The sequence below is a fragment of the Electrophorus electricus genome, chromosome 16 (genome assembly GCF_041902795.1).
Source record: "Electrophorus electricus isolate QZ-2024a chromosome 16, ASM4190279v1, whole genome shotgun sequence".
NCBI lineage: Eukaryota > Metazoa > Chordata > Actinopteri > Gymnotiformes > Gymnotidae > Electrophorus > Electrophorus electricus.
Genome location: NC_137512.1, coordinates 21,732,501 through 21,755,618, shown reverse-complemented (window position 1 = coordinate 21,755,618; position 23,118 = coordinate 21,732,501). Strand labels below are relative to the sequence as shown.

Sequence of the window (23,118 nt, the reverse complement as noted above, 5' to 3'; positions counted from 1 at the left end):
CGGTTCGACAGCCTGACAGCTACTCGTTACTGTATTCACTTTTTGCATCAGTGAATGAAAAACGCACAACGCCCACTCAAGATGAACGTAGCACTAATACCAAGAAAATATGTTCAAACACACCCTTATTTTTAAATGTGTGCGTAAATACGCATGTTAAATACCTGACAATAAATATGCACTTTCAAAATTAAAATGGTTGACCTGCAATAGTTGTCAAATACTTTTCAATATTTTTAAGCACGTTATCTAAAACAATGAATTAATATTAAAATAAAACACCCACTGTATTAAACTGGAAGTATGACAAAAAAAAAAAACCCTAAAAAAAAACCAAACAAAAAAAGCAATACATGGATAAAGATTTTTATATTATTACAAAAAGATACAAGGAGAGATGAAAACATCAAATTACCACGGTTCATTTAGCAAAGCACTATTTACAGGTTTCTGTAGGACTGCTAATCACATACCGTCACACTAAAACCGAAAAAGGACTCAGCTCACTTAGCTAATTTGGATAAAATCCAAAACGTTTTCCTTACATGAACTGGCTAGATTGGCCAGTTAACTTATGTAACTTATGCAGCAAGGGCCAAGAATGTAGAGGTCACAAAAAAAAGAAAGAAAAATCAAGGCTAAAGCCCTGGGCTGCCTCCCCATCACTGGCTGAGGAAGGAGGCCATAGGGTCATCGGGTCGACTGCGCTTCATACGGAAGGCCTCCATCTCCTCCTCGGTCGGCTCCCGCACCTCCTTCAGGCTGTGGTATGGCCTCTTCCTCTCATCCACCTGCATCATCTCTGCCACCTGCTTTAGCCGATATTCCTCTGCATCCAGAGCCTGACAAACAGACCAGTGTTACCTTTATCTATCAATCAATCAAACACAAGCTATAAAACACGGTGTCTTCATGTCAATAATACAACAATCACAAGACAAAGACGGTTATACTCCTCCCACCCCATGAATGAATAGCAATTGTAATACAACGCAGTCGGCACAGTAAGATGAACACTTGGGACACAACGGTGTGGAAAACCACCTTCTTCAGTTTCTCTTTCTTCTTAGAGTCATCTTCCTCATCGCTGCTGTCACCACCCTTCTTCTTATGTTTCTTATTCTTCTTCTTCTTCTCTTTTATCTTTTCTTGGTGCAACTGCGGGAAAATGCCACAGGTCAAGAAAAAGAACACCATACAAAAGCAGGGCTGGTGCAATTGAGAAATAATTGAAAGAGTTAAAAACAAAAACAAACAGAAGCAGAAGAGGTAAGCCAGATTAAGTGTGTACCTCTAAAAGTGTCTTTGGCACCTCCTCTTTCAACTCATCTTCTAACCCTTCCTCGAAAGGAACACATGAGCTCTGAAAAGCAAATATCTGTTATGGCTTTCGGCCTGTGGTGAAAAGCTTCATTGTCAAAACAGACTGTGAAACTTTACTGAACAAAGCTAGTGAAGGGACATTTAACTGCATCATCTTATCCAAACGCTTTCAAAATAACCTTACCGTTGTCTTCTTGCCAGCTTCTCCAGTGCAATAACTCTGTTTGACCAGTGAATGGCAGCATTTATAGCCCCAAATGCCATCTTTCCAGTAAGAGCCCCAGATACACTAAAAAGCAAAACATTCATAGAGAATTTATCCATCAGTCTACTCATACAGGCAAAATAAAACAGCAATAATATTATATATTTTACTGCCTTTCAGTTCCAGGCACTTACAGTGTGGTTGTTGATCAGGACGTCTTCCTCGTACTTGGAGCGGGCGATGGCTTTCTCCTGCCCCTTAATGACCGCACCGTGTCGCGAGTACTCCACATAGTCCTCCGTCTGTGCCAGCAGTAGCTCACGTGGAGGCACCTCCAAATGCTGCTGCCCACCATACTGCAGGAGGGAGAGAGCGCATAGCAGGTCACAGCAAACCCACAGAGGGGCATCGAAGGGAGTAAGGGAGATGGGGCCCGTGTGGGACGTACCTTTTCCAGGATGCTTTCTTTTTGCTGGCCCTTGAAGTCCTCTTTCTTGACCTTGTACGACTGGTGCAGCAGCTCAAGTTTGGTGGGGTCAGCCTGCAGGTGCACGTCCGTGCCCCTCTCGTATGCTTCCCAGGCAAACACTGCAGAGGGAGAAGGCAAGGTCCAAGGTCAGGTCCAAGGTCAGGATGACGCAAAACCATTATAAATTCAGAGAAGAGTGTGTTTATGGCAGATGCTGTTTGGCTGCAAAGACTTACGTTGTGTCTGTGCCATGCTGATTGTGTCCCCAGTGTAGCGGGCAAAGTTGTCTCCAGCATAACCCACCCTGCCAAAAGCAATAGTCTGGTCAGAATGGGCACAGCATATGCAATGTGTTTAAGCGTTCATTTCACCATGCTGAGCTGCCTGTGTGTCAGCTTAGGCATGCATACATCCAAAATATCACAGCTTGCACTATGATCATATTTAGTTAAACAGCTAAGGCTCTGTTCTCTTTCTTTGCATGCAGGAAATGAAGCAGAGGAGGCAAACCTACTCTTCTGGGTTTTTGCCAGTGTTGGAATAAGGGTTTTCTCTCATGGCTCGGGTCTTTGGGTCGTAGTAAGCTGAATTTGGGTCCAGATTTCTGAGGTACTGCAATATAAGCAACATATTAGACAGGAGAAATTCTGACCAAGCACTTCCTGAATACGGACCTTCATGTCACACATTGACTCCAATTTAATGAAATTATAAAATATTTAAAATGACGACTTTTCAATTTCTAAAGAAAGCAAGTAAACTCAAACATTAAGTGAAATGTGTTTTTCTGTGCTAAAGAGCTTCAAAACAGGACAGAAGAGGTGCTTACCTTAGCAATGTCCTCCCTGATTCTCAGATTCCTCACAGTGATGCGTCTCTTGGAGTCAAAGTTCTGGCCGGGCATGTCGATATCATCCGCGTATTTATCCTCATCCTCATCCTCACTGTTGTGCTCTCTCTCCTGCGTGAGTGAACAGGAATCAGCCTCACTCAGGAGAAACACACGCCCACCCTGCTCTGTTCTCCATCTCAGAGGCAGAGGTCAATAACCACCACCAATAACCAAGATCAGGGTCAGACAACCTCGAACTGTTAGCAAAGTAGGTGAACAATTGTCTCTGCAATGCTCCTGTTGAATAAACGAGTATTAAAAATCCAATTTTCTTCATCAGCATTCTCAATGGCTTCTAACAGAGGACAGAAACCTGGTGGTAACATTAAACAAACATTTTTATAGCTTCTTCGAAGAAAGTTTCAAGTTTCCAACAAAAATTCTAAAAATAATATACAGCATGTCATATGTTAATTATTTGACAAGGCTAGTGGTAGCTAAAATCTTTTAAAAGTTGCTTTATAAACAGCTACTACTATTACTTCTCCTGCAGGAATGTTACTCATGTTTTCTAATGCTCCTTTATTTTCACTACTGCTTTAATATCCCTTTAAAAATTGTTAATGTAACTCAATATGACAAGTTGTTTAAGTAATTATGAACATCAGTTACCAATATCATGATCGTCATCATCATACATACATACAAATGCATTAGATCTCATGCCATTATCAGAAACAAGACAGAAGTATAGCTCATGAAATGGATTTCAGAATCTCAACTTATTATTGAATTTGAATTTAAGTGAATTTGAAGAAAATTAATAAAGTAAAAATAAAATTAAACTCAACTGTACTTACTGTTTGATCCACCAGCTTGCCTGTGGCCAACTCCTCCTGGAGCCTCTGAGCTTTTAAAGTGCGTTTGGCCTGTGATGAAGAAAGGACAAAAACGAGTGCATCAAAACAGATCCTCTACAACAGCCCACAATGGTACACTGGCCAGATGAACCCTTTGGCATGTCTTGATATCATTATAATACAATCGAGGGATTTACCAGGTCAACTTTTGAATACTCCTCCACAATGCGCATGTGTTCGTCTGGATCATAGCCATTCCAACGGTCTCTCTTGCCATCATAGTCCAGAGAAAGCTGAATCTGTTGGTGCTCATCTTGGGCAATTTCAGTACCAGAAAACTTGGCCCCGACCTTTCTAGGCCGCTGAGGATTCAACATGATGAAAACATAATTTAGTCATCCTATTCACCTGAGGTCCATTCCTCTGATCTTGCCTGAATTACAATATAACTGGACAAACAATAACAGTAGTAAAAACAGATACCAATGATGCCATTATCAAGTTTTCCTTTACCTCAAGACAGTCCTTCTTCTTATGGGTCATGGCACCACAATTCTCGCAGGCCCCTTTTCTGAACTTTGTGCTAACAGGTTTCTAAAGAACAGATGATGTAACATTTAATCCTAACCTAAGACTTTATTGCTGTGAATTACAGAAAGATTACAGAGAGATGCTTACATCCTGAACACCCCTCTTATACCACTCTCCAATAGCTGAGAAGTTGTACTGTTTCTCTGCTTGAGGTCTTTGATGCTTTAGCGTAGGTCTCTTTGAGGGATCAATGTACCATGGGACAGATGCAATATACTGCGGAATGTGAGGGTTGATGTCCCTAAAAGTAAGATGAGAGCACGAACAGGAATGAATATGAGGCTCATCTGGATTAAATGCTTTAAAATCTCCATTCCACTACATGTTAACTCGATTCTAGCTTCAGGGAAAACTGGCTTCAGTCAGTTAGCTCTTATCAACTTACTTTCCCTCTTCGTCGACCTCAGCTGGAGCGTTTCCCAATTTTCGTTGTTCCTCGAGCTCTTTCTTCTTCCTCCAGTCTTCTCTTGTCATTTTCTTGGGCTCCTCCAGGTCCATCACCCCTTCCTGACCCGTCTCCTTTTCAGCTTCGTTAGACATTGCTTTAAGGGCGCAGGTGAATCACACAGGTCTGGCCACAACAGTGGGGGCAACGATTAAACTTGAAATACAAACACCAAACATTACTTAGTTAGCCGAGTTAACTGGGCCTACTTAACTTTTGGTCATTTAGCTAATTTCGAAGACAATTTGCACTTTAGCCCGATTGCTACAAGCTAAATATTAAACAGACGAACTGTTTTATAATGTAAAGACGACCGCTAGATATGGTTACCAAGTAGCGAACGAACAAGATTAGCTAACCCAAACGGAGCTGCTCGCCATTACGTTACAGCAAGCCTAGCGTTAGCTAAAGCTAGCTAGCTAGGTTAAGTTTCTATAGCGACTCTATCCATCCGTTTTCCTTTAACGACAGAGAGGTTTTGGAGCCGACAACATACCTTAAAACGTAGCTAGCGACTTGACTTCTGTAATGAACAAACAACCACGATACGCTTTAAACTCTAGCACTCTAGTTGTTTACAAGCATGTAATACCTGAGAAGCTCTACGCACTTCCGGATAGGTTCCTTACCATTAGATTTGCTTCAATAAAAGTCCCTTGGGTTTTAGACTCTAATGGCCAGGGTTGGCTATAACGTTTCTTTTGAAATATACTGGCAAACACCACTGGAGCTAAATTAACATGGCTTACGTGATTATCACAGAGACATAAAATGGAATTTCTACATGAGTATAGCGTTTTTACAGTCGTGGCCAAAAGATGAGACTGATAGAAATGTTGGTTTTCACAAAGTTTTTTTTAGATCCTTGTCAGCTGTATATATGGTATAGTGAAATACAATTATAAGCACATCAAGTTTAATTTATAATTGACAAATACATCCAGTTTAAGCAAAGACTTAAATATTTACAGTGTTGGCCCTTCTTTTTAAGACGTTTAAGACTTTTTAAGAAGTTGCTCTTGGAGGATGTTTTGATACCATTCCTTATTCACAGCAGTGTTCTTATGCAAAATTTTGAGCAAACCCACTCCCTTGGATGAGAAGCAACCCCACACATGAATCGTCTCAGGATGCCTCACTGTTGGCATGACACAGGACTCGTGGTAGTGCTCACCTTTTCTTCTCCGGACAATCATTTGTCCAGATTTTCCAAACAGTCTGAAGGGGGCTTCAGAGAAAAGAACTTTACCCCAGTCCTCTGCAGGCCAATCCCGATACTTCCTGCAGAATGTCAGTCTGGCCTTGAGGTTTTTCTTGGAGAGAAGTGGCTTTTTTGCTGCCCTTCTTGACACCAAGCCGTCCTCCAAAGGCCTTCGCCTCACTGTGCAGCACTCACACCTGCCTTCTGCCATTCCCAAGCCAGCTCTGCGCTGGTGGTGACCCGATCCCGTAGCTGCATCCTATTTAGGAGAAGGACTTTCTTGGGTACCCTGAAGCCTTCTTCCACTGCAATTGAACATCTCTCCTTGAAGTTCTTGATGATTCAATAGATGGTTGATCAGCTTGCGTTGTCACTGAAATTATGTTAGCAGGCCATTTTGTGGCAGGGCTGAAATGCAGTGGCTAGAATGCAGTAGGTTTTGTGATTAAGTTAATTTTCATGGCAAGGAATGACTTTGCAATTAATTGCAATTCATCTGATCACTTTTCACAATCTAGAGTTAATGCAAATTGCTGCCATAAAAACAGAAACAGCAAACTTTGTGAAAACCAAAATTCGTGCGAGTCTCAAATCCTTTGGTCAGGTGTGTAGCTGGTGATTTGCTGTTTTTGAACTCTCTGGCCATCCTAATACACATGTTCATGCCCTGGAGTAGTACTGATACAGAATTTTTATCAGAGGAAATGCCCTTCCATTTCACATTAAACAACATAAAATATTTTTTGGCAGGCTAATTATAAGCACACATACTTTGCTCCTCACTGATCTATGATCTCCACACTTCTGTCTTATTTTGTAGATAGTGGTAAGCTGTGACATTTTTAGACAAGGAGACTTTGTACCTTGGTATGTCTTAAACATGTGTCTTTCACATATACCAAGCCAGAAAATCTCCAGAAGTCAGTGTGCACACACAGAAACTAAATGCTAAGTTTAATGTTGTGTGTATTCATGTATAATTCACTCTATTTTATATAAATCTCCAAAGGTAAAGCTTAAGGACAAAGCGTACATTTTGAGTGTTGGATGGATGAAGGTAGGGCATTATACCACAAACAAGCAAAAAACAAAACCTACCATGCAGGCCTGTTTTATCTGTGAGGCATTTTTAACCGGTCAAAAATAGAATATCTAAATACTGTACATAGAGGCATTCAGAATAGAGATAACGCAGGACTCATGTTTCTGGCTTGGGGATTTCCTCTTCCATTCTCTCTATATACTTTGCTCCACTTGGGGCCTGTAATGTGTTTTAATAATTTGTCTTTTACAACCTGTTTATTAGCCATCCAAAACTTTGTCAGCACACTGTTGCAAACCTTACTGTAAACGAGTGCAGCACTGCAAAAACACACACCATCTCAAACAAGGCCAAGAAACACTAGATGTGGCTTAAGATCAGGTTCTCTCATGTTTCAGCTATCAAGACAACAGTGTACAAGAGACTGAAGTCCTTAAGTACTTGACTAATTCCTGAATAGCTTTAAATAATTTACCTACTAGCTGTTTGAGTCTGTAGTGTTAAATAATGCTATTTGTGCAAGTTGCATTATATAACATTATTTACCATGCCTTCCTTATACTCTTATTACATTTAGTATATTATATTTGTAGACATATTGTAATACAGACATTTAAAAGAAATACAGATGAGATAGAGAGAAAAGAGGTGAATACAGACATTTAGCCTAGATCACATGTATATACTCTTTCTAAATTGCATAGTTGTCTTTAGTCTTGAATCAAATTACCTGCATAGCCAAAGCTATTGCCATGGGATAATTTAAAAGAATAATCACTCCCGCATATTATATAGTAGTTTCCAATACCCGATTCCTCAATATAAAATCATAAACATGGTAAAATGCTGGTTCACCCTTTAATGAGATGTTGTTTGTGTGATCTTGTCCCTTTGAAGTATAAGCAAATGAGCCCTGCTGCTAGCCTGGATCTAAAATTAGTAAGGCCCTGTGACTTTGTTAGTGCTCCGTGTCAGATTCCTGCAACATGCAGTATCTGGCCTGAAGAAGCACCTGCTGCTAGCTGTAACATTCTCTTAAGCTTGGCATGGGCTGAGAGATATGGCCAAACCCCATTAAAAAATAAATAAATAAATAAATAAATCAGGTCAGGTTCATCAAGCCTTTTTTTTGTGTGCACACGTCAGTGGAAGGAAGCCTCAACACTGTTCCACGTTCCACTTGGTTTAAGTGGTGTCAGTCTGAAATAGCTGGGCTCCACCAGTGCAGACAGACACTGAAGTGGTGATTCTGATAATGTTTTATGGTTGTTTGCTAAGGGGGCTGGACCTATCTCCACATTGAGTGGCATGACTTGATGAAGGATCACTGCACCACACAAGAGCGCAGACCCCCCTGTTGGAGCCTCACGTTCACCCGAAGGTACGGTACATATCTCTCTCTTGTAAAATTTCTCTGGAGTGGTGGGTGTGCTATTCCATTCAAAATGGTCTTACATAATATAGCAGCAAAAGGCAAGTATGTATTTAATATAGTTAGCTGAATAAGTTGATAAAATTGAATTAGAAAATAAGGTAATCTCAACTCTCATCATAGACAGCTTAATTTATCATGAAATCGTATCCAGTCTTTTCTTGGGGTGAACATTGGTTGGCATGTATGACCATCAGTGTAAATTGTCATTTACCGTGTTAAAAAACCTTAGTTTTATATAATAAATGCAGGATTAAAGCGTGCTTTTATATTATATATATATATATATATATATATATACACACATACACACACACACACACACACACACACACACACACACACACACACATATTATATATATATATATAATATATTAATTACACACAGACACACACACACACACACACACACACACACACACACACACACACACACACACACACACACACACACACACACACACTCATATTTTGCTTACTAATGTTTTAAAACATATGGTAACCCAAGTGTGAACCTTTCGAAATGATTTAAAGAAAATATTATTATTATTATTATTATTATTATTATTATAAGAATGTTAATGCTTAAATCACGTTATCTATTCAGTGACACAGCTTAATTTGAATCACCCTCAAAATATGCAATAACTCAAATACACTTCTTTCAAGGCTATTTGCTTATGATCTTTTCAGGTCTGAAAACCTCCTATGGCTCTTGAGTGGCAAAGATGGTGCATTACTGCATTTTTAGACCAAAGGCACAGACAACCACCAGCTAGGAAACTCATCCGTGTGCTTGGATTCAAGCAATGGAAAGCTGGGTTCTAGAGGGGAACAGCTACTCATTCCTCTGCAGCTCCCCGCACAGCTTCAGCCTGCGGCATCGGGACGGGCCCGACCGCGTGGAGATCTTTGACATCACCAGTATCCCAAACACTCGAAGTGCAATATCTGAAACAACTTGCCTTTGTGACATTTTTGGGGATGACTGTGAGTCACCTTCTCTCTCCAGCAGCCCGACATCTGCCTCATTTCTGAAAAGGGATTTGGATGAGCACTTGGCATCTGAAGATGTCAACGATTCATCAGGATCCTATCGTACTGCCCACAGCTCGGAGCCGCGGAGTGACATAAGCGATGCGTCTGAGGATCCAAGCTCACCACAAACTGACTTAATCTTGTCAAATGACAAAACTGCACTTCCTTCACGCATACCAACCAATGTAGATAACAGTGATCCCTCACAGACAGAGAACCAGAAAGAATTGCATTTGTCTCTGGCCATGAGCCCAGGGTATAAAGTTGAAAATACAGATTCATCTGCCCAGCAGCAAATAATGTCAATGTCTGAATTTAGAGACTCTAATATTAGAGTAACTGATTCAAGTCAGGAGTCAATGAACCTTCATCTCTTGTCTGAAAACAGGAGTATCACAGAGGAGACTGACATGATCCCATCTCAGCTAAGAGAAATTAGCACCCAATATAAACTGCAAGAGAGCACATTTTCAGAAAAACAAGATCACACAATCACATCTGAGTCTTCAGATAGGTCCTTACAGGACTTACTTAAAGAGAAAGATATAGAGTTTGCTACACCAGAAGCTTCCTGTGATGATAATGATGTGGTAGCTTATCCTGAGGAAAAAGATGAAAAGGTCTTATCTGAGACTGGAGGTATTTGTTGTTCACCTACAGAACACCTCTCACTTATTCAAGAAACAGAAAAAGGGGACTGTTCCACAGATCTGGCTAATTTCTTCCCTGAAGACGGTGACTTTACTTCTGCTCAGAGATGTCTTTCAACACCTAATTGTTCAATAACAGCCATAACCCCTGACTCTAGAGGATTTTTTTCTTCACCCGTACACAATGATATCCCTTTTGAAACAGATGCCATAATGGAGCCAAAAGACACTTTAGGAGATTCTTCATCTGAACTGATGAACTTGCAGTCAACTGCTCAAACTGATGACAAGGCCAGGCTACTAGGCTTGGAAGACTCTTACACTGTACCATCACCTACTCTTACTGCTGAGGATAACACAGAAATCAATCTCTCATCTGTGCCTCAGACCCTTACTGATTCCCCTGATTCAAGAGTAGAAGCCTCTCCTGATCACACAAAACTGTCCCTCTTGTCGGACATGACAGAAAGAACTGATGCATCACACAAGGTTAGTGAGTTCAGCTCGTTTGCTGATTCTTCAGTGGCTGTTCACTCAGAGCCCTCAATAATAATAATGCACTCACCTGTGGGTTACACGATCAGCCCTTCACCAGATTTGGGAAGAAAAAATAATTCGCCTGAACTTGAAAACTGGTCCACACCTGAAATCACAGATGATTATACACTAACACACACAAACTTCCAAGGTTCTCTTTCCTCGTCTGATTCAAAAGTATGCTTCACACCTGAGTCAAGGAGCATTACGGCCACACCAGAGAGCATACAAAATATTACACTTGAATCCATGCCTACAGCTCCTTCGCCAGGACCCAGATCTGTTTTCTGTTCTCCTGAAATTAAAACAAGATCATGCAGCAGCCCATCACAAAACCCAAAGTCTCTTCAAATTGAAGGAATAACAGACAGAGTGGTTTCACTTCACCAAAAATTATCACAATCTCCTGATGCAGAAGGAATAAGATGTGCTGAGAATTCCTCTTCTACTTTAACTAACCTTCTGACAAATGTGACTAAAAATCTCTCCATCTCCCCTACCTCAACTCTCTCATCAACACCGGGTAGCATGTCAAGACCCTCATCAGCTACTTTACCAAGAGACTCAGTGTCTTCTCCTGAAATCAGAGATCAAAGATCACCTGATAAATTTAGTGACCACGTCCCAGTACTAGAACCCCACATTCCAGTGGAACAGGCAAGGAGTACCCTTTCAACTGTAGTGAATGCCAAGGTGAATTTTCCTTCAGGTTCACCTATTGATGATGGTGGCCATTTTGAGGACACTGAATGCAAGGAGTCCTTCAAAAGCTGCAGCCTTGCCGTGGACAAATCTATAGATGGTACTTCAGTAGCTCTTATTCAAATTCAGACAAGAACAAATTCTGCGTCTGAAGTACCGGACACAAAATTATCCGTCTTACAAATGGAAGAAAGCAGGGAAAGGATAAATACGAACACATCAGATTTAATTACATATGAAGCATCAAATTCTGTAAACACATGCCACACATCTAAAGAAATGGCAGATAGAGAAATAGACTCGTCGGAAGGTAAGGACAACTGTAGTGCACCAGAAATGTTGGCGAGAGAATCAGTAGGTAGAGAAGAGAGGCTTGGCGATATGCCTGTGAAATGTAGGGAAAGCCCCAATGTTTTCCATAGTGACAATAACAGAGGATGCGAAAGGCAGCCAAGGAACAAGGGGTGGAGTGAAGAGAAGGCAGCAAAGGAGAAGGGAGCACAGAATGGAGCAGAGTGTAGTTACAGAGGGGAACAGGTTGAGCTGTCAGTCAGTGCCAGGAATAGAAAAGGCCCTGCAAGCCACGGCCCTGCTTCATTAAGCCCAGACCCAAAGTCTGGAATTCCAGCTCGCTGTTATTTTGAGTCTTCCCTGACAACACCGCAGCAGAGTCTTCTCAGAGCACAGAGTTTGCAAATAAAGGATAAGAGTTGCGCCAGGAGGGTTCAATCAGCTTTTCAGAGCAACCATAGCAGTGCTGGCAATCTTCCTTCAGAATGCACTAGCGAGACTTCCAGTATGGGAAGTGAGTCAGATGAGGCGGACAACGAGGTGAAGCGGTTCACAGACCTTGGCCTCCGGAGCCTTCCCAGCCCTCAGGGAGATTACTTGGATGTCTACAACTCAAGCCAAAGGTCATCTACAAATGTCTCACAGCCATCTACAATGGAGAGTCCAGGAGCTGTTACATGGATGTCCTATGCAGATTTGCATGGCTCAGCATTACATGGGAAAGATTTCTGTCATACGTCCTCTTTTTTGCCCCATGGTATGCTAGACCCAGCAAAACGTTTTGAGATGGGAAGTTTTGAATGTGTAGATGTAGCAGTGGAGAGTATGGAGGAATTCAGAAGAGGAAGGAGGACAGTTCCCAAAAGGCAGATCCAGCTTAAGAGACGCAATACTGATGAACCGAAGTCCGCTGAGAAAGCAGACAATGTTCTGAATTTACCAACTGTACAGAGGTGCTCAAGGGTCTCTCTTGTTCGCCAGCATAGCACCCCTGCAGGAGTGCAGGAGGATCTGCAAGAAGGTGAAATGGAAATTCAAACAGATAGGAAAATGCTGCAGAAGTCTGCATCTTTGGATGAAACCTCAACCAAGACTAAAATGGCTTCCACCATCATCAAGAGTGTCCTTTCAATGAAGATGGAGACTCCTACCAAAGAATCCTCAAAAAGTGAAAGTTCAAGTCCATCAGAGGATAAAAAGAAGCAGACAGAAACTCTCCCTGCAGGAGCACCAACGCACACAGAAAATCAAATTTTAAATTCTAGCCTACCTTCTGAATGCAGCCTGTCTTCAGGAGACAGTGCTGGAAGAGATGAAAGAAATCCCCGTGTTCAGAAAAAGAGCCGTCCTCCCAAGGTTCTCCCAAAACCATACTTCAAAGCCAACATTATACCTACTTACAGTAATACTGGAGTGGGGCCATTTCAGGGCAAAATGTCAGTGAAGGATAAGATGACCCCCAGAAAGGCTGATCCTTTTGAAAACAATACTCCTAAAAAGCACGTTTTAGATAAACGTGAGAAGGGTTCTAAAACTAGTAATGTGGGAGAAAAGTACAGCAGTGACTCAGCAAATGCTCCTGCCAGGAACACAAACTCTGATGCCAGCAAAGCTGCAAGCATGCAGAACAGAATGTCAAACAGAGACAAGGGGCACCCTGTGACTACAGAAAACCCAAAACAACAGGATAGCAGAAGGATGTTCTTATCAAAAACACCGGAAATCACTCTAAAGCCTTGCAACAGCCAAGACAAAAAGAAGCTATCCCCGAAGGTTTCTCTTTCCCCTGATATGGAAATGTCCAGAGACCCAAAATGTGAGTCTCAGATAGAAGAAACAACTGAAGAGCAAATGGGACTTATTTCAGATGTGGAGAATGAAGACAATAATGAAACAAACAGGCCAAAATCTGTTATACATAAAGTTAGGGATGTAAGGAAACTGGTAAAGAACACCTACAAGCTATCCTTCACAGCCCCAAATACTACCAATATAGAGGATCCAGTTACTCAACAACAGAAAGAAACACAACTACAAAACCCACATGCCTTGCATATTGAATGCAAAGCTATCAGCAGGAAGAACAAACAAGAATCTTGCAATAAACCAACCAGCCAGCAAGAAGAGACACATTCTGTTGACAAATCAGAGATATCACGAGTGCATATAGAGATGAACGGTGATACAGATTTAAAAGAAATAAGTGTCAAGCCAAATGTTGAAGTCAAGACAATGTTGGAGTCACAGCAAAAAACAACTAAAGACTGTGAAATAAATATACCTTCTGTACCTGATAAATGCAACAGCATATCAAAATCTTATGATCATTGCGAACAGAGTTCAAATTTAGAGATGCCTCCTAGACCTGCAAGTAAGGAAACATCAACTTTAGTATTTCTGCAGGATAGTATATCGAAGTCTACACAGAAGCCAGTAAGTCCTGTTTTATCTGATATGAAGAGCAGTAGTCACTCTGTGTCCATGCTGCTGAAAGAAAAAGGAATGCAAGCTGATATTGGGGTGTGTGATGTCCCGAACGAAGCTTCCAGTGCCACCCCTACGCACATTAACAAGCTGGAAGTGCCTTTGCAGACCTGTGCATCAGAGGGGACCTCAAGTAAATTGCCAAAATTTAAAAAAGATGCAGAGGCTTTGTCCTGTGAACACAATTCATCCACTGACAGCACCCTACAGATCAGCCAAGGTGCTTCACTGAGTAGGAGCTCTACAGAATCTAAGGAACTGAGACTGAGTCCTAGTGCAACTCAAGCATCACCTTCAAAGGAAGAAGAGAAGAAGCTGACAACTCATGCCACCTCAGTGACAAAAATTTCAGCTTTACTTGAAACATCAAACAAAGCAGCAGTGAGCTCACATTCTAACAATACAAAAAGTCAAGTAGTACCTGTGACCACATCCAAAGAGGTTGAGTTACCCATACAAGTGAGGTCAATATCCAATGACAGACCAAAACCATCTGTGCCCCCTAAACTAAGCTATAAACAGCCATTTGCAGAAATTAGGTCAATATCAAGTGACGTTCCCAAAACAGACATTACGCCAACGTCATCTGTTTTCAAACAGCAACCAAAGTGTGATAAGAAGAATGAGATGCCTGCAACACGATTACACCAGGTGCAATCAACTGAAGCTGCACTAAGCAATACCAAAAAATTATCTGTGTCGGCTGTATCTCTCCCACTGACATCAATTTTTGTACAGAAATCAGCATCATCAGTAGCTACAGACATTCAGCAGGAATCTAACACTTCAGTGCTGTACACCAGCAACGAGCAGCAAGAGAACTTGAATGTTAATGAAGAACACGTGACCGCAGCCAGTTGTCTAACCAGTCAGCCTGTCATTGCAGTAGCATCACAAGCCCATACCTACGCACAGCCTGAAATGGCATCATCTAAAAACCAACTGCACAAGGATGACTTTCAGTTCTATGCATCAGATGATCCCCCAAGTTATGATGAGCGAGAAAGTTTTAGCCCTTTGTTGCTTTCCGATTTGTCCCCAAGACGGCTGAACAGATATCATCCCACCAGCAAACATTCTTCATGCTGCTGCACAACTTCCCACCTACTTCTGGGTCATACCTACCATGGCTCACAAAATCGAACACCACCAGCCTCTCACTCACCAGGACAGGTGCTTTCGTATCCAGGAGGGCCACCACAAGCTCAGGTCTGTCCTCATCAATGCAGACCAGATGGACACCCCTTAAATTACCCATCAGTCTCACCAAAGACAACCGTACCCAAGGCCCCTGCCAAGATTCAGCCCCTGCATCGTTCGCATACCTGCCCTGCCCCAGTCACACAATCTCATGGTGATGAGCAACAGCCACCTCCCTCCCAGCAAATGGACAGACGTTCAGCTAATCTCCGTTCACCACAAACTGCAAGTGGTGCACCTTATCGTGAGCACAGCCGTTCACCCAATATAGCTGGGTCTCAGTTCTTCAATACAGAGGATATTCCTCCAGCTTTTGGCCATGATTATGGAGGTGATGGTCCTGGAGGTGGTGGTGTATTGTACCCAGAGAATGCCAGTGGGCTTGGGTATGGACAAAGCCCTCGTCGTGTGCTTCTAGATCCTGAAACTGGAAAGTATTTCTATATTGAAGTACCAGTGCAGCCTTTAAGAAAGATGTTGTTTGATCCAGAAATGGGCCAATACGTCGAAGTTCTCATACCACAGCATGCTATGTCTCACTCAGGTATGTATCCCCCAACTGCTGCTCCATACCCCTCCCTCCATGGTCCAGGATTGTATGCACCCCAGTACCTGCCCTATGCTGTGCCTCCCCATGCTCAGTCTGCCCCACAACCGCGACATCAGGAGCCGTCTGTCTCCACATCACTACATCAAACCTCCGTGGGATTCAGCAATTCAGCAAACCAGATGCTTAAATCTGAAGCAAAAAGCCTCCCAGCCCTGGATTCAAGCTATTTGGAAAGCATGTATTACATTCCCACAGGGGTGAATGCAAGCCCAAATTCTCCCGCTCCACACTGCTGTCACAAACGGTCACCAAATTTGCCTCCCACTGGGGGCAGAAGAGCATGAAATGGTAGTAGATATAACTCCTTTACCACTGTAGTCTGTGGTGGTAGTAAGTTTGCAAGACAAAATATACCAAAGACCAAGGCCAAAAACACCTACACCGAGGCCAATATCAGTATTCAAAAACAGCAATGCATAAAACACACATTCTTTGCTTTTACTTCCTTGTTTCTAAGCTGTCTGACACAACTTCACTTTAGTTCCACCTCCTGAGGGTACACATTAAACATAATCCAAATATGGGGTTAAACTCTGATTTGGAAAAATATTACATTTACTGAGATGCAGAAGAAATTTGCAGAAGACTAAAGAGATTATGCAATTTTTTCCAATTAACTCTGTAAACATTTCTGAGTTTATCTATGGTGTGATAGTTTCTAATTGATATATGCTAGCATGGCTCACCATTGTTTTCTTTTAACACAAACATTAACTGCCTCATTAACTTCTGATGAAACTCAGGCATGTCAGTTGGATATTCAGTTTTAGGACACACAGGTATATTTGCAGTCTGAAGACACTATGAGCCCACAGCATTAAGGGAAAATGGAAATATACAAACTCAGGATTAGTATCAGCACTTGAGATTCACACCCAATATTATTATTACTGTAAGGTTGTATTTTGTTTCACATATAATGCAGACATTCTTGAATTTGGAGACATCTCTAAATGCTTATGTTAAAATATGACATAAGTAAAAGGCAATATACGGCGATATATACACATATGGCAGTTAAAACATACAAGAATGAGAAAAGATATATTCCCCAGTACTCCCCGAAATACAAACTGCAGGTATATTTTCTATTAATAAGATTACCATGTGCTATTTTTTTACACAGTTTTGCCCAATTAAAGGTAATTGTTCACCAACAGTCATGCACCGTGTTTTTTTTCTGTCTGATTGGTATTTTGTACATTACATGCATCTAGAACATTTGTAAAATGTTTGCATGTTGTATACATTTTTAAATTTCGGTGTTATTACAGATAGATTGCTGACTTCAAAGTGTTGTTTAACATTTCAACGAACTTAGAAAAAAAATCTTCAAGCTGCCAATAGGTTGATTTTTGCCAAACTGGTCTGATACATAGATGTGAAATACTTTGACTGCCACCTAGTGGACACAAACGAATAATTAAAATACAAACATCACTGCTATTGATGGATGATAGGCTTGACATGCTGTGCAATAACAGACAGCACACTTCTTCTAAATACATCCTTCTGACTTATTTTTTGGTATCTTACTCTAAAACATGCAGACTAAATTAAATGTGATGTAGTTGCATAATCAGGATTAGTCACTACTTTACTAGTAGGAATACATTTCTCTTAAATAAGTGATGGATGTCTTTCGTATAGTGAATACAATGTAACACATTTCGAACTGTTCTTCCTGATTTTAGCACCACACGAAAGCAGACAGTCTGACAGCATGCAGCAAAGCGGCATGGTGTGACCTACTAGTGTCGTGGAAAAGTTTACACTTATTTTCTCCAACAAACTCTTCGTCTCCTGCCCGCCCGCGTTCGCAGCTACACCCTTCGGAGCCGGCATTTGACTTCCTGGCTCGTCTGACAACATTGCAGGGGAGAGGCAGATGGAAACAAACTCCTACTGCGTCCCCTACGCCTTATCGAGAAGATAGCACGGTGAAAACACGTGGAAATGATCGCTTTGGACCCATGACTTCATTTGGCTCGGGGAAATCAAGGGGATGGAAAGAAATATTAATATTCTCTTTTGGTGCGCAGGCCCGTTTAAGCTAACGTGCAATCAGTGTTTTCCTATGAGGAAACAATTCAAGAATGCCCATCAGTTAAAGAAAATCCATTTATCCGTAGACAGAGGCAGAACTGCCTCGGCTTCAACTGCCAATTGTGAAGTCACGTCCTAGCACCAAACGACGTCCCTGTTTCGTATTTTTGTTAGTTGGGGTACTCTTCTTTACACATACGCACAATACTAAGCCTATACACAGGCAAACGCGCCTCATTTGTTCAATGGAGGAAACCTGACCCCACAGCTGCGTGTTACGCTTCAGGGAACAGACCATATAAGGTCTTGTTCCGCAGGTGACTGGCAGGCAGCAACATGAACCAGCCAGCTCGGACTCAGTTTACCTGTGTCTCAGGTACACCTGGTACGTGGCGAGCATTAGGAAACGCACGAATGTCGCCCCTCCGGATGTGTTGAGTCACCAGGCAACCCTCATGCCATAACAAACGGTCAGGCGAGGCCATGCACATTCCTCAACGTGGGGGAGGTGCGCCGACGTGCAGTATAGGTGCTGAACCAGCAGGTGGCGCAGGCACCGGGAGCGTTGCGCTGTGGTTACATCATCGCACCAAAGATTTAGCCAGCCAATGGGTTTTCATTATCTCATCAAACGTCTCAGATAAGAATGAATGAATTATGAAGATAACAGTCTCATATTTGTCACACAGGACCCTGGCTATTAAATCTTTGATGTTAGGCTAAATCAAAATGACTGATCAACTGAGACTGGAAATTGTTAGCAGTAGGTTCAGTATGCTTCTTAGTTTCCTATCCTGAAGTGCATTCAGAACATTTCTGGATGTGGTACTGGGTGATGCAATGACCAAAACACGTCTGTCAGTCTGAGCTACCAAGATTCTGAGATGTACTCTAGAGCAGGATTATAGAATGGAATGGAAAGGAATGGAAAGAATGTCAACCGAGACTGAAACATTGCCAAAGGGAGAGCATGTGTAGAGTTTGAATCACCCCAGTGTTATCAGCCGCTTTGGGACAAAGGTAGAGTGGGATAGATAGCGCTATATTTCTTTCTAATTTATGATGTGCATGTGATAGTGAAATACTGCCAAAGGGTTCTTAACTTTACTATACTTGGGTTTGCAAATGCAAAGGGGTCTGATATAACTATTGGACCACAGAGGTTTTGACAGTTACATATGGAGAGTGAGAGTCCATCTCATTGGAAACAGCTTAGGCTGGGGATTCCCCTCTCAGCCCCACATAACTGCAAGGTCAAGGCCACTCTCGGTGCTCTGCTACTCCCACTCGAACATTATAACGTTTTTACAGTATGAGATAAAAACACAGAGTCAAGCAGACATACCATGTGTGGACAAAGACATCATTGTGTGTGAAAACACTGTCTCTTTTTCAAATTTCCAGATCAATGGTGTTCATAGATGCCATTGAAAAAGCCATCAGAGAGTGGTCACAGGAGATGGGTTCCCAGGCACACATTTGGATCCCTGGGTTAGCTTACACTGTTCATGGTTTCTCCACTGAACGTCCTGCGCTAGGCCTGTCCATTTTCCTACAGTTACAGTGAAGTCTAAAGTGGTAGAATACTTCCTCAGGAACGCCTTTGTGTAAAATGTAAATTTAAGTAAACGTGTGAAAAAAGTCAGAAGTCCTGTGCCTGGTACAATACTTTTAGGAAATGTTTTTCTTATGTTTTGCAGTAGCCTTAAGACTTCCATAAAACTGTCTGATGAAACATCTTTTATATACGAATCCATTTTTCACATGTGCATATTTAGCCAGGGACAACAGAACAAAAAGCAACATGTTTCATTCCACACCACTGAAAATCTAACAAAAGTTTTTGCTACATTATAATGTATCGGCCACTGTCATCTAATCTGGTATGGTGCAGTTCAGCTATAGTCAGATTCCAGCAGAGTTCAACTATCAACACCAACTACATTCACCCTCAGAGAAAAAGCTAATTCGCTGGCTTTGCTTGGCATGCTTCTCAGCTATTCTTATAAGTACCCAGTGTTTTACAACAAACATTGGTAGGGGAAAGCATTGGCATGGAAAGCGTGATGTACCCATTTCTGCTTCGTATCTCCTTTTGCTCCTGAAAAAATAAACAGCCTTTTTAAGCTGGATGTCCACTCCCTTTCTTTGATGATATCACCCATCAGTGCTGAATATGCTGTGTGGTATCTTACCGATGACACCTGCGCCTACACAAAGAATGAGAAGGGCTTGACATTCTGTGCAAAAACGCAGCGCGCTACACAGTGGTATGTGAGACATTTATCAGTGTTGTTCTGTAGCTCACAGATCATATTGGATGGTAACTTTTATAAATGATTGCCATTCTTTAAATAGCAGTTGAGTATCTTACACTTCGATGGAACATTTTATATACATATGACATAAGAGTTTTACAGGCCTGGAAACTATGAATGGAAGAAAGGCCATGATTTACATTAGTCACCTATAGTGGTGATGCAGTAGCATGCATTCTTGTAACGTGACTGCATATGACTGGTAACAGCACACGCCGTTACACTCAGCCATAAAGGATTGCATTATCTCTGTAAAGTGTTGAAAGCTCAAAGGCACAGTGGTCTCTCTCTTTCTTCCTCCTGTGTCTCTCTCTGTGTCTGTTACATTACCACACTGTACAGTTGCTCATATAGACTTACTCATTAAATTCCCTCATACTCTGTAATTTTGGAAAGAAAATAAAAGTAAGAAGATAGGCCTTTGTCAGTTTGTTATTGTTTCTGCAGGAAGTGAAGACACTCAGAACCCAGAATAAGGTTTTGTGTCATTATTTCAAGGTCTGCTTCCTCTAAAGGCATCACATCACTGCTCTCTTTCCTGGGAACGTCCTTCTTTGGGGAGATATGACATCTGTCCTGTTCTTATGTTCTGTGGTTTTCTTAATAACCATTTTCTGTGTCCGCCTTCTTAAAGGGACCTCTACCCTATTCTACTGCCTGAGCCAGAGCAGTAGACTGTCCAGTAGTACCATAACTGGTCACCACAGACCCACCAAAAATCAGCCAGAGCTGCACACGCACTGGATTTATTTCTCCCTTTCACTTCACTCTTACGCAAACCAGCTCACCACATAATTTTTATTTCCAGTGAATTGAAACTCAGGTTTTCACAGACGGTCACCGACCTCACATTGCGCCTGAGGGTATTTATTCAAGTGATATATTTAGCCCCATGACGGCTTGGTCATACCATGCCAGCCATGATAATAAGGTGGGACGAGGCTATATTTACCATGGAGGAGGGGGGATTCATCAACAGCAGAACACAGGGTGACACACACCATGTAGCCACAGAGGGGCACATATAACTAGGGACATTTCAGATTCTGGACAGGAATCACACCAACACAAACAGCTTCAGTTAAACACACAGGGAAGTGATGCCAATATTTGTACCACTGGTCTGGGAGGGTTTGCTACAGTAATTGAGGTTTTGGTGTCTGGCTTTGTAAGTCCAAGATTGTTAGTGGGTGTTAGAAAGAATGTTTGACAATGAGGGTATGGGTGAGTATGTGTGTGTATTTGTGTGTGTGTGTGTGTGTGTGTGTGTGTGTGTGTGTGTGACTGTATCTGTGTGAAAGAAAGAGAGAGGGACAGGATGTGAACAACATACTATACCAGCTGGCATAGAAACTTAAGAAATGTGTTCTGTATTTGGATTCACACATTTTGAATAATAATTTCCATACAATATTGTATAAACAAAATACCAGGCTGAATATGTTTTAGATTATTTAGGTCACTCATCAACACTGTAATGGAACAAAATTTTATATAACTGATCAGCAGTGGTTACCTGAAGAAAACATTAAAGGCACAGTAAGAGAGTTAAACCTTTAACTCATGAATTTAAATAATGTTGGGGAAGGGGGATAATTGAGCATTCAAAGCATCAGCTCAGAAATTATTAACCCAGCATGAAATTGTTAATAATACTCACACCATCTCCTGTCTGATTCCTCTGTACCATAAACAGGAAATAAGGAAGAGAGCTCTTCAGGTGGAGAGCCTTACATCACTCCGACAGGCACTGAAACAAGATGTCATCATCTTCGACACCCCACAGCTCTCGTCTTGCTTCCAGACTATCACCTAGTGGTTCTCCATCCTTTGGTCTGCACAGCATATGCTGGTGTTTTTCCTGCTCTCTGCTCAACCCAGCTGCTGAAATGTTGATCCTGTAGACACACTAATAACAGCACATTTCTTCAAGAGATCAGGCTGCTGGACCCCAGTTCTCTAATTCTGTATCTAGGAATACACTTACATGCAACGTTTTCATTCTGTTCCAGACTGCATTATAATTCATTCATGCCTCATGTCTTTGGTACTGTTATTTATTGTCTTAAATTAAAAAAAAAAAGTTCTACAAACAAGAGATCTGATTCAACAGTTTACTATAGTTTGCTTTTCTTGACATCCATTCTTTTAACCTGAAGTCCTCGGTTTTGTTGCACTAATATATTTAACCTGACTTGGCTGTTACACTGACATACAGTTGCATCTAACGGCATTGCAATAAAAGTTAATGCCACTGGGCAAATAAAAATATTTAATCTTTTCTGTGTTTCACAAGGCTATGTGAATCACAATCCTTTACTTGTGTGGAACAATTTCCTCTTTTTGTTTAAAAGGTAGTGACGATTAGTTAAGTAAGTTATTAGAACAGGTTGCTAAATCCTTCACACCAGCTAGATTTTCTATTTTAGGTAAATTAATATTTTGGTCTAGTTGCACATTAACAGAGATGGCAGGCCTGGTTAGTGGACAGTACTACACTTATTATCTTAATTAGTGCACTTCCTGTGAAGATGTGATAAGGACAATTCTTTAGCTTTGCATGTATATGATCATGATTTGCATATCATCTTAAGTTCTGAATGTTCTTTAAGATGTGGGCAATGAAAGGAAGACTCGAAATGATCATTTAATTTGACAGCTCACATCAGTCAATCCTTGGTTTTGTGATCTAGTTCGAAAAGCTAAGAGGATTTTGAACAGGATGTAATAATTAACAACATCTAAGTGTTTTGGGAACATGTGTTATATGGAGACTGGACCCAGACTTGGGGGGATTTTATATGGCATTCCACAGCTGTGAGCCATGTCTCAAACCTAAT

The 23,118-nt window shown here is 41.5% G+C and overlaps 2 protein-coding genes across 4 annotated transcripts; one reads left to right on the top strand and one right to left on the bottom strand.

The window, feature by feature from the left end:
• Positions 1 to 352: 352 nt before the first annotated feature.
• slu7 (SLU7 homolog, splicing factor) lies at positions 353 to 10,733 on the bottom strand. 3 transcript variants are annotated; one of them, XM_027016686.3, is made up of 15 exons: positions 10,656 to 10,733; positions 4,666 to 4,851; positions 4,368 to 4,521; positions 4,203 to 4,283; positions 3,887 to 4,051; positions 3,690 to 3,758; positions 2,827 to 2,958; positions 2,512 to 2,609; positions 2,234 to 2,301; positions 1,977 to 2,116; positions 1,723 to 1,884; positions 1,508 to 1,612; positions 1,292 to 1,363; positions 1,045 to 1,158; positions 353 to 842 (listed from the first exon to the last, which is right to left on the bottom strand). In XM_027016686.3, exons 2-15 carry the CDS (start codon positions 4,818 to 4,820, stop codon positions 663 to 665), a joined length of 1,695 nt encoding a protein of 564 aa, XP_026872487.2. In that variant the 5' UTR covers positions 4,821 to 4,851; positions 10,656 to 10,733; the 3' UTR covers positions 353 to 662. The 3 variants fall into 3 exon arrangements, with proteins under 3 accessions (XP_026872487.2, XP_026872486.2, XP_026872488.2); XM_027016685.3 differs by lacking the exon at positions 10,656 to 10,733 and adding an exon at positions 5,222 to 5,369; XM_027016687.3 differs by lacking the exon at positions 10,656 to 10,733 and adding an exon at positions 5,222 to 5,357 and having other exon boundaries at positions 4,666 to 4,881.
• Positions 7,823 to 17,073, top strand: LOC145651723 (uncharacterized). The gene is made up of 2 exons (XM_081699240.1): positions 7,823 to 8,349; positions 9,096 to 17,073. Exon 2 carries the CDS (start codon positions 9,212 to 9,214, stop codon positions 16,196 to 16,198), a length of 6,987 nt encoding a protein of 2,328 aa, XP_081555366.1. The 5' UTR covers positions 7,823 to 8,349; positions 9,096 to 9,211; the 3' UTR covers positions 16,199 to 17,073.
• Positions 17,074 to 23,118: the final 6,045 nt, after the last annotated feature.

Bases quoted from the DNA above. Each gene is read 5' to 3' on its own strand.
- LOC145651723 (XM_081699240.1), top strand. From the start codon at position 9,212: ATGGAAAGCTGGGTTCTAGAGGGGAACAGCTACTCATTCCTCTGCAGC.
- slu7 (XM_027016686.3), bottom strand. From the start codon at position 4,820: ATGTCTAACGAAGCTGAAAAGGAGACGGGTCAGGAAGGGGTGATGGAC. The intron at 4,284-4,367 runs GTAAGCATCTCT...TCTGTTCTTTAG, and splicing joins ATAAGAGGGGTGTTCAGGAT to AAACCTGTTAGCACAAAGTT. The intron at 2,959-3,689 runs GTAAGTACAGTT...TCACTCACGCAG, and splicing joins GCAAGCTGGTGGATCAAACA to GAGAGAGAGCACAACAGTGA.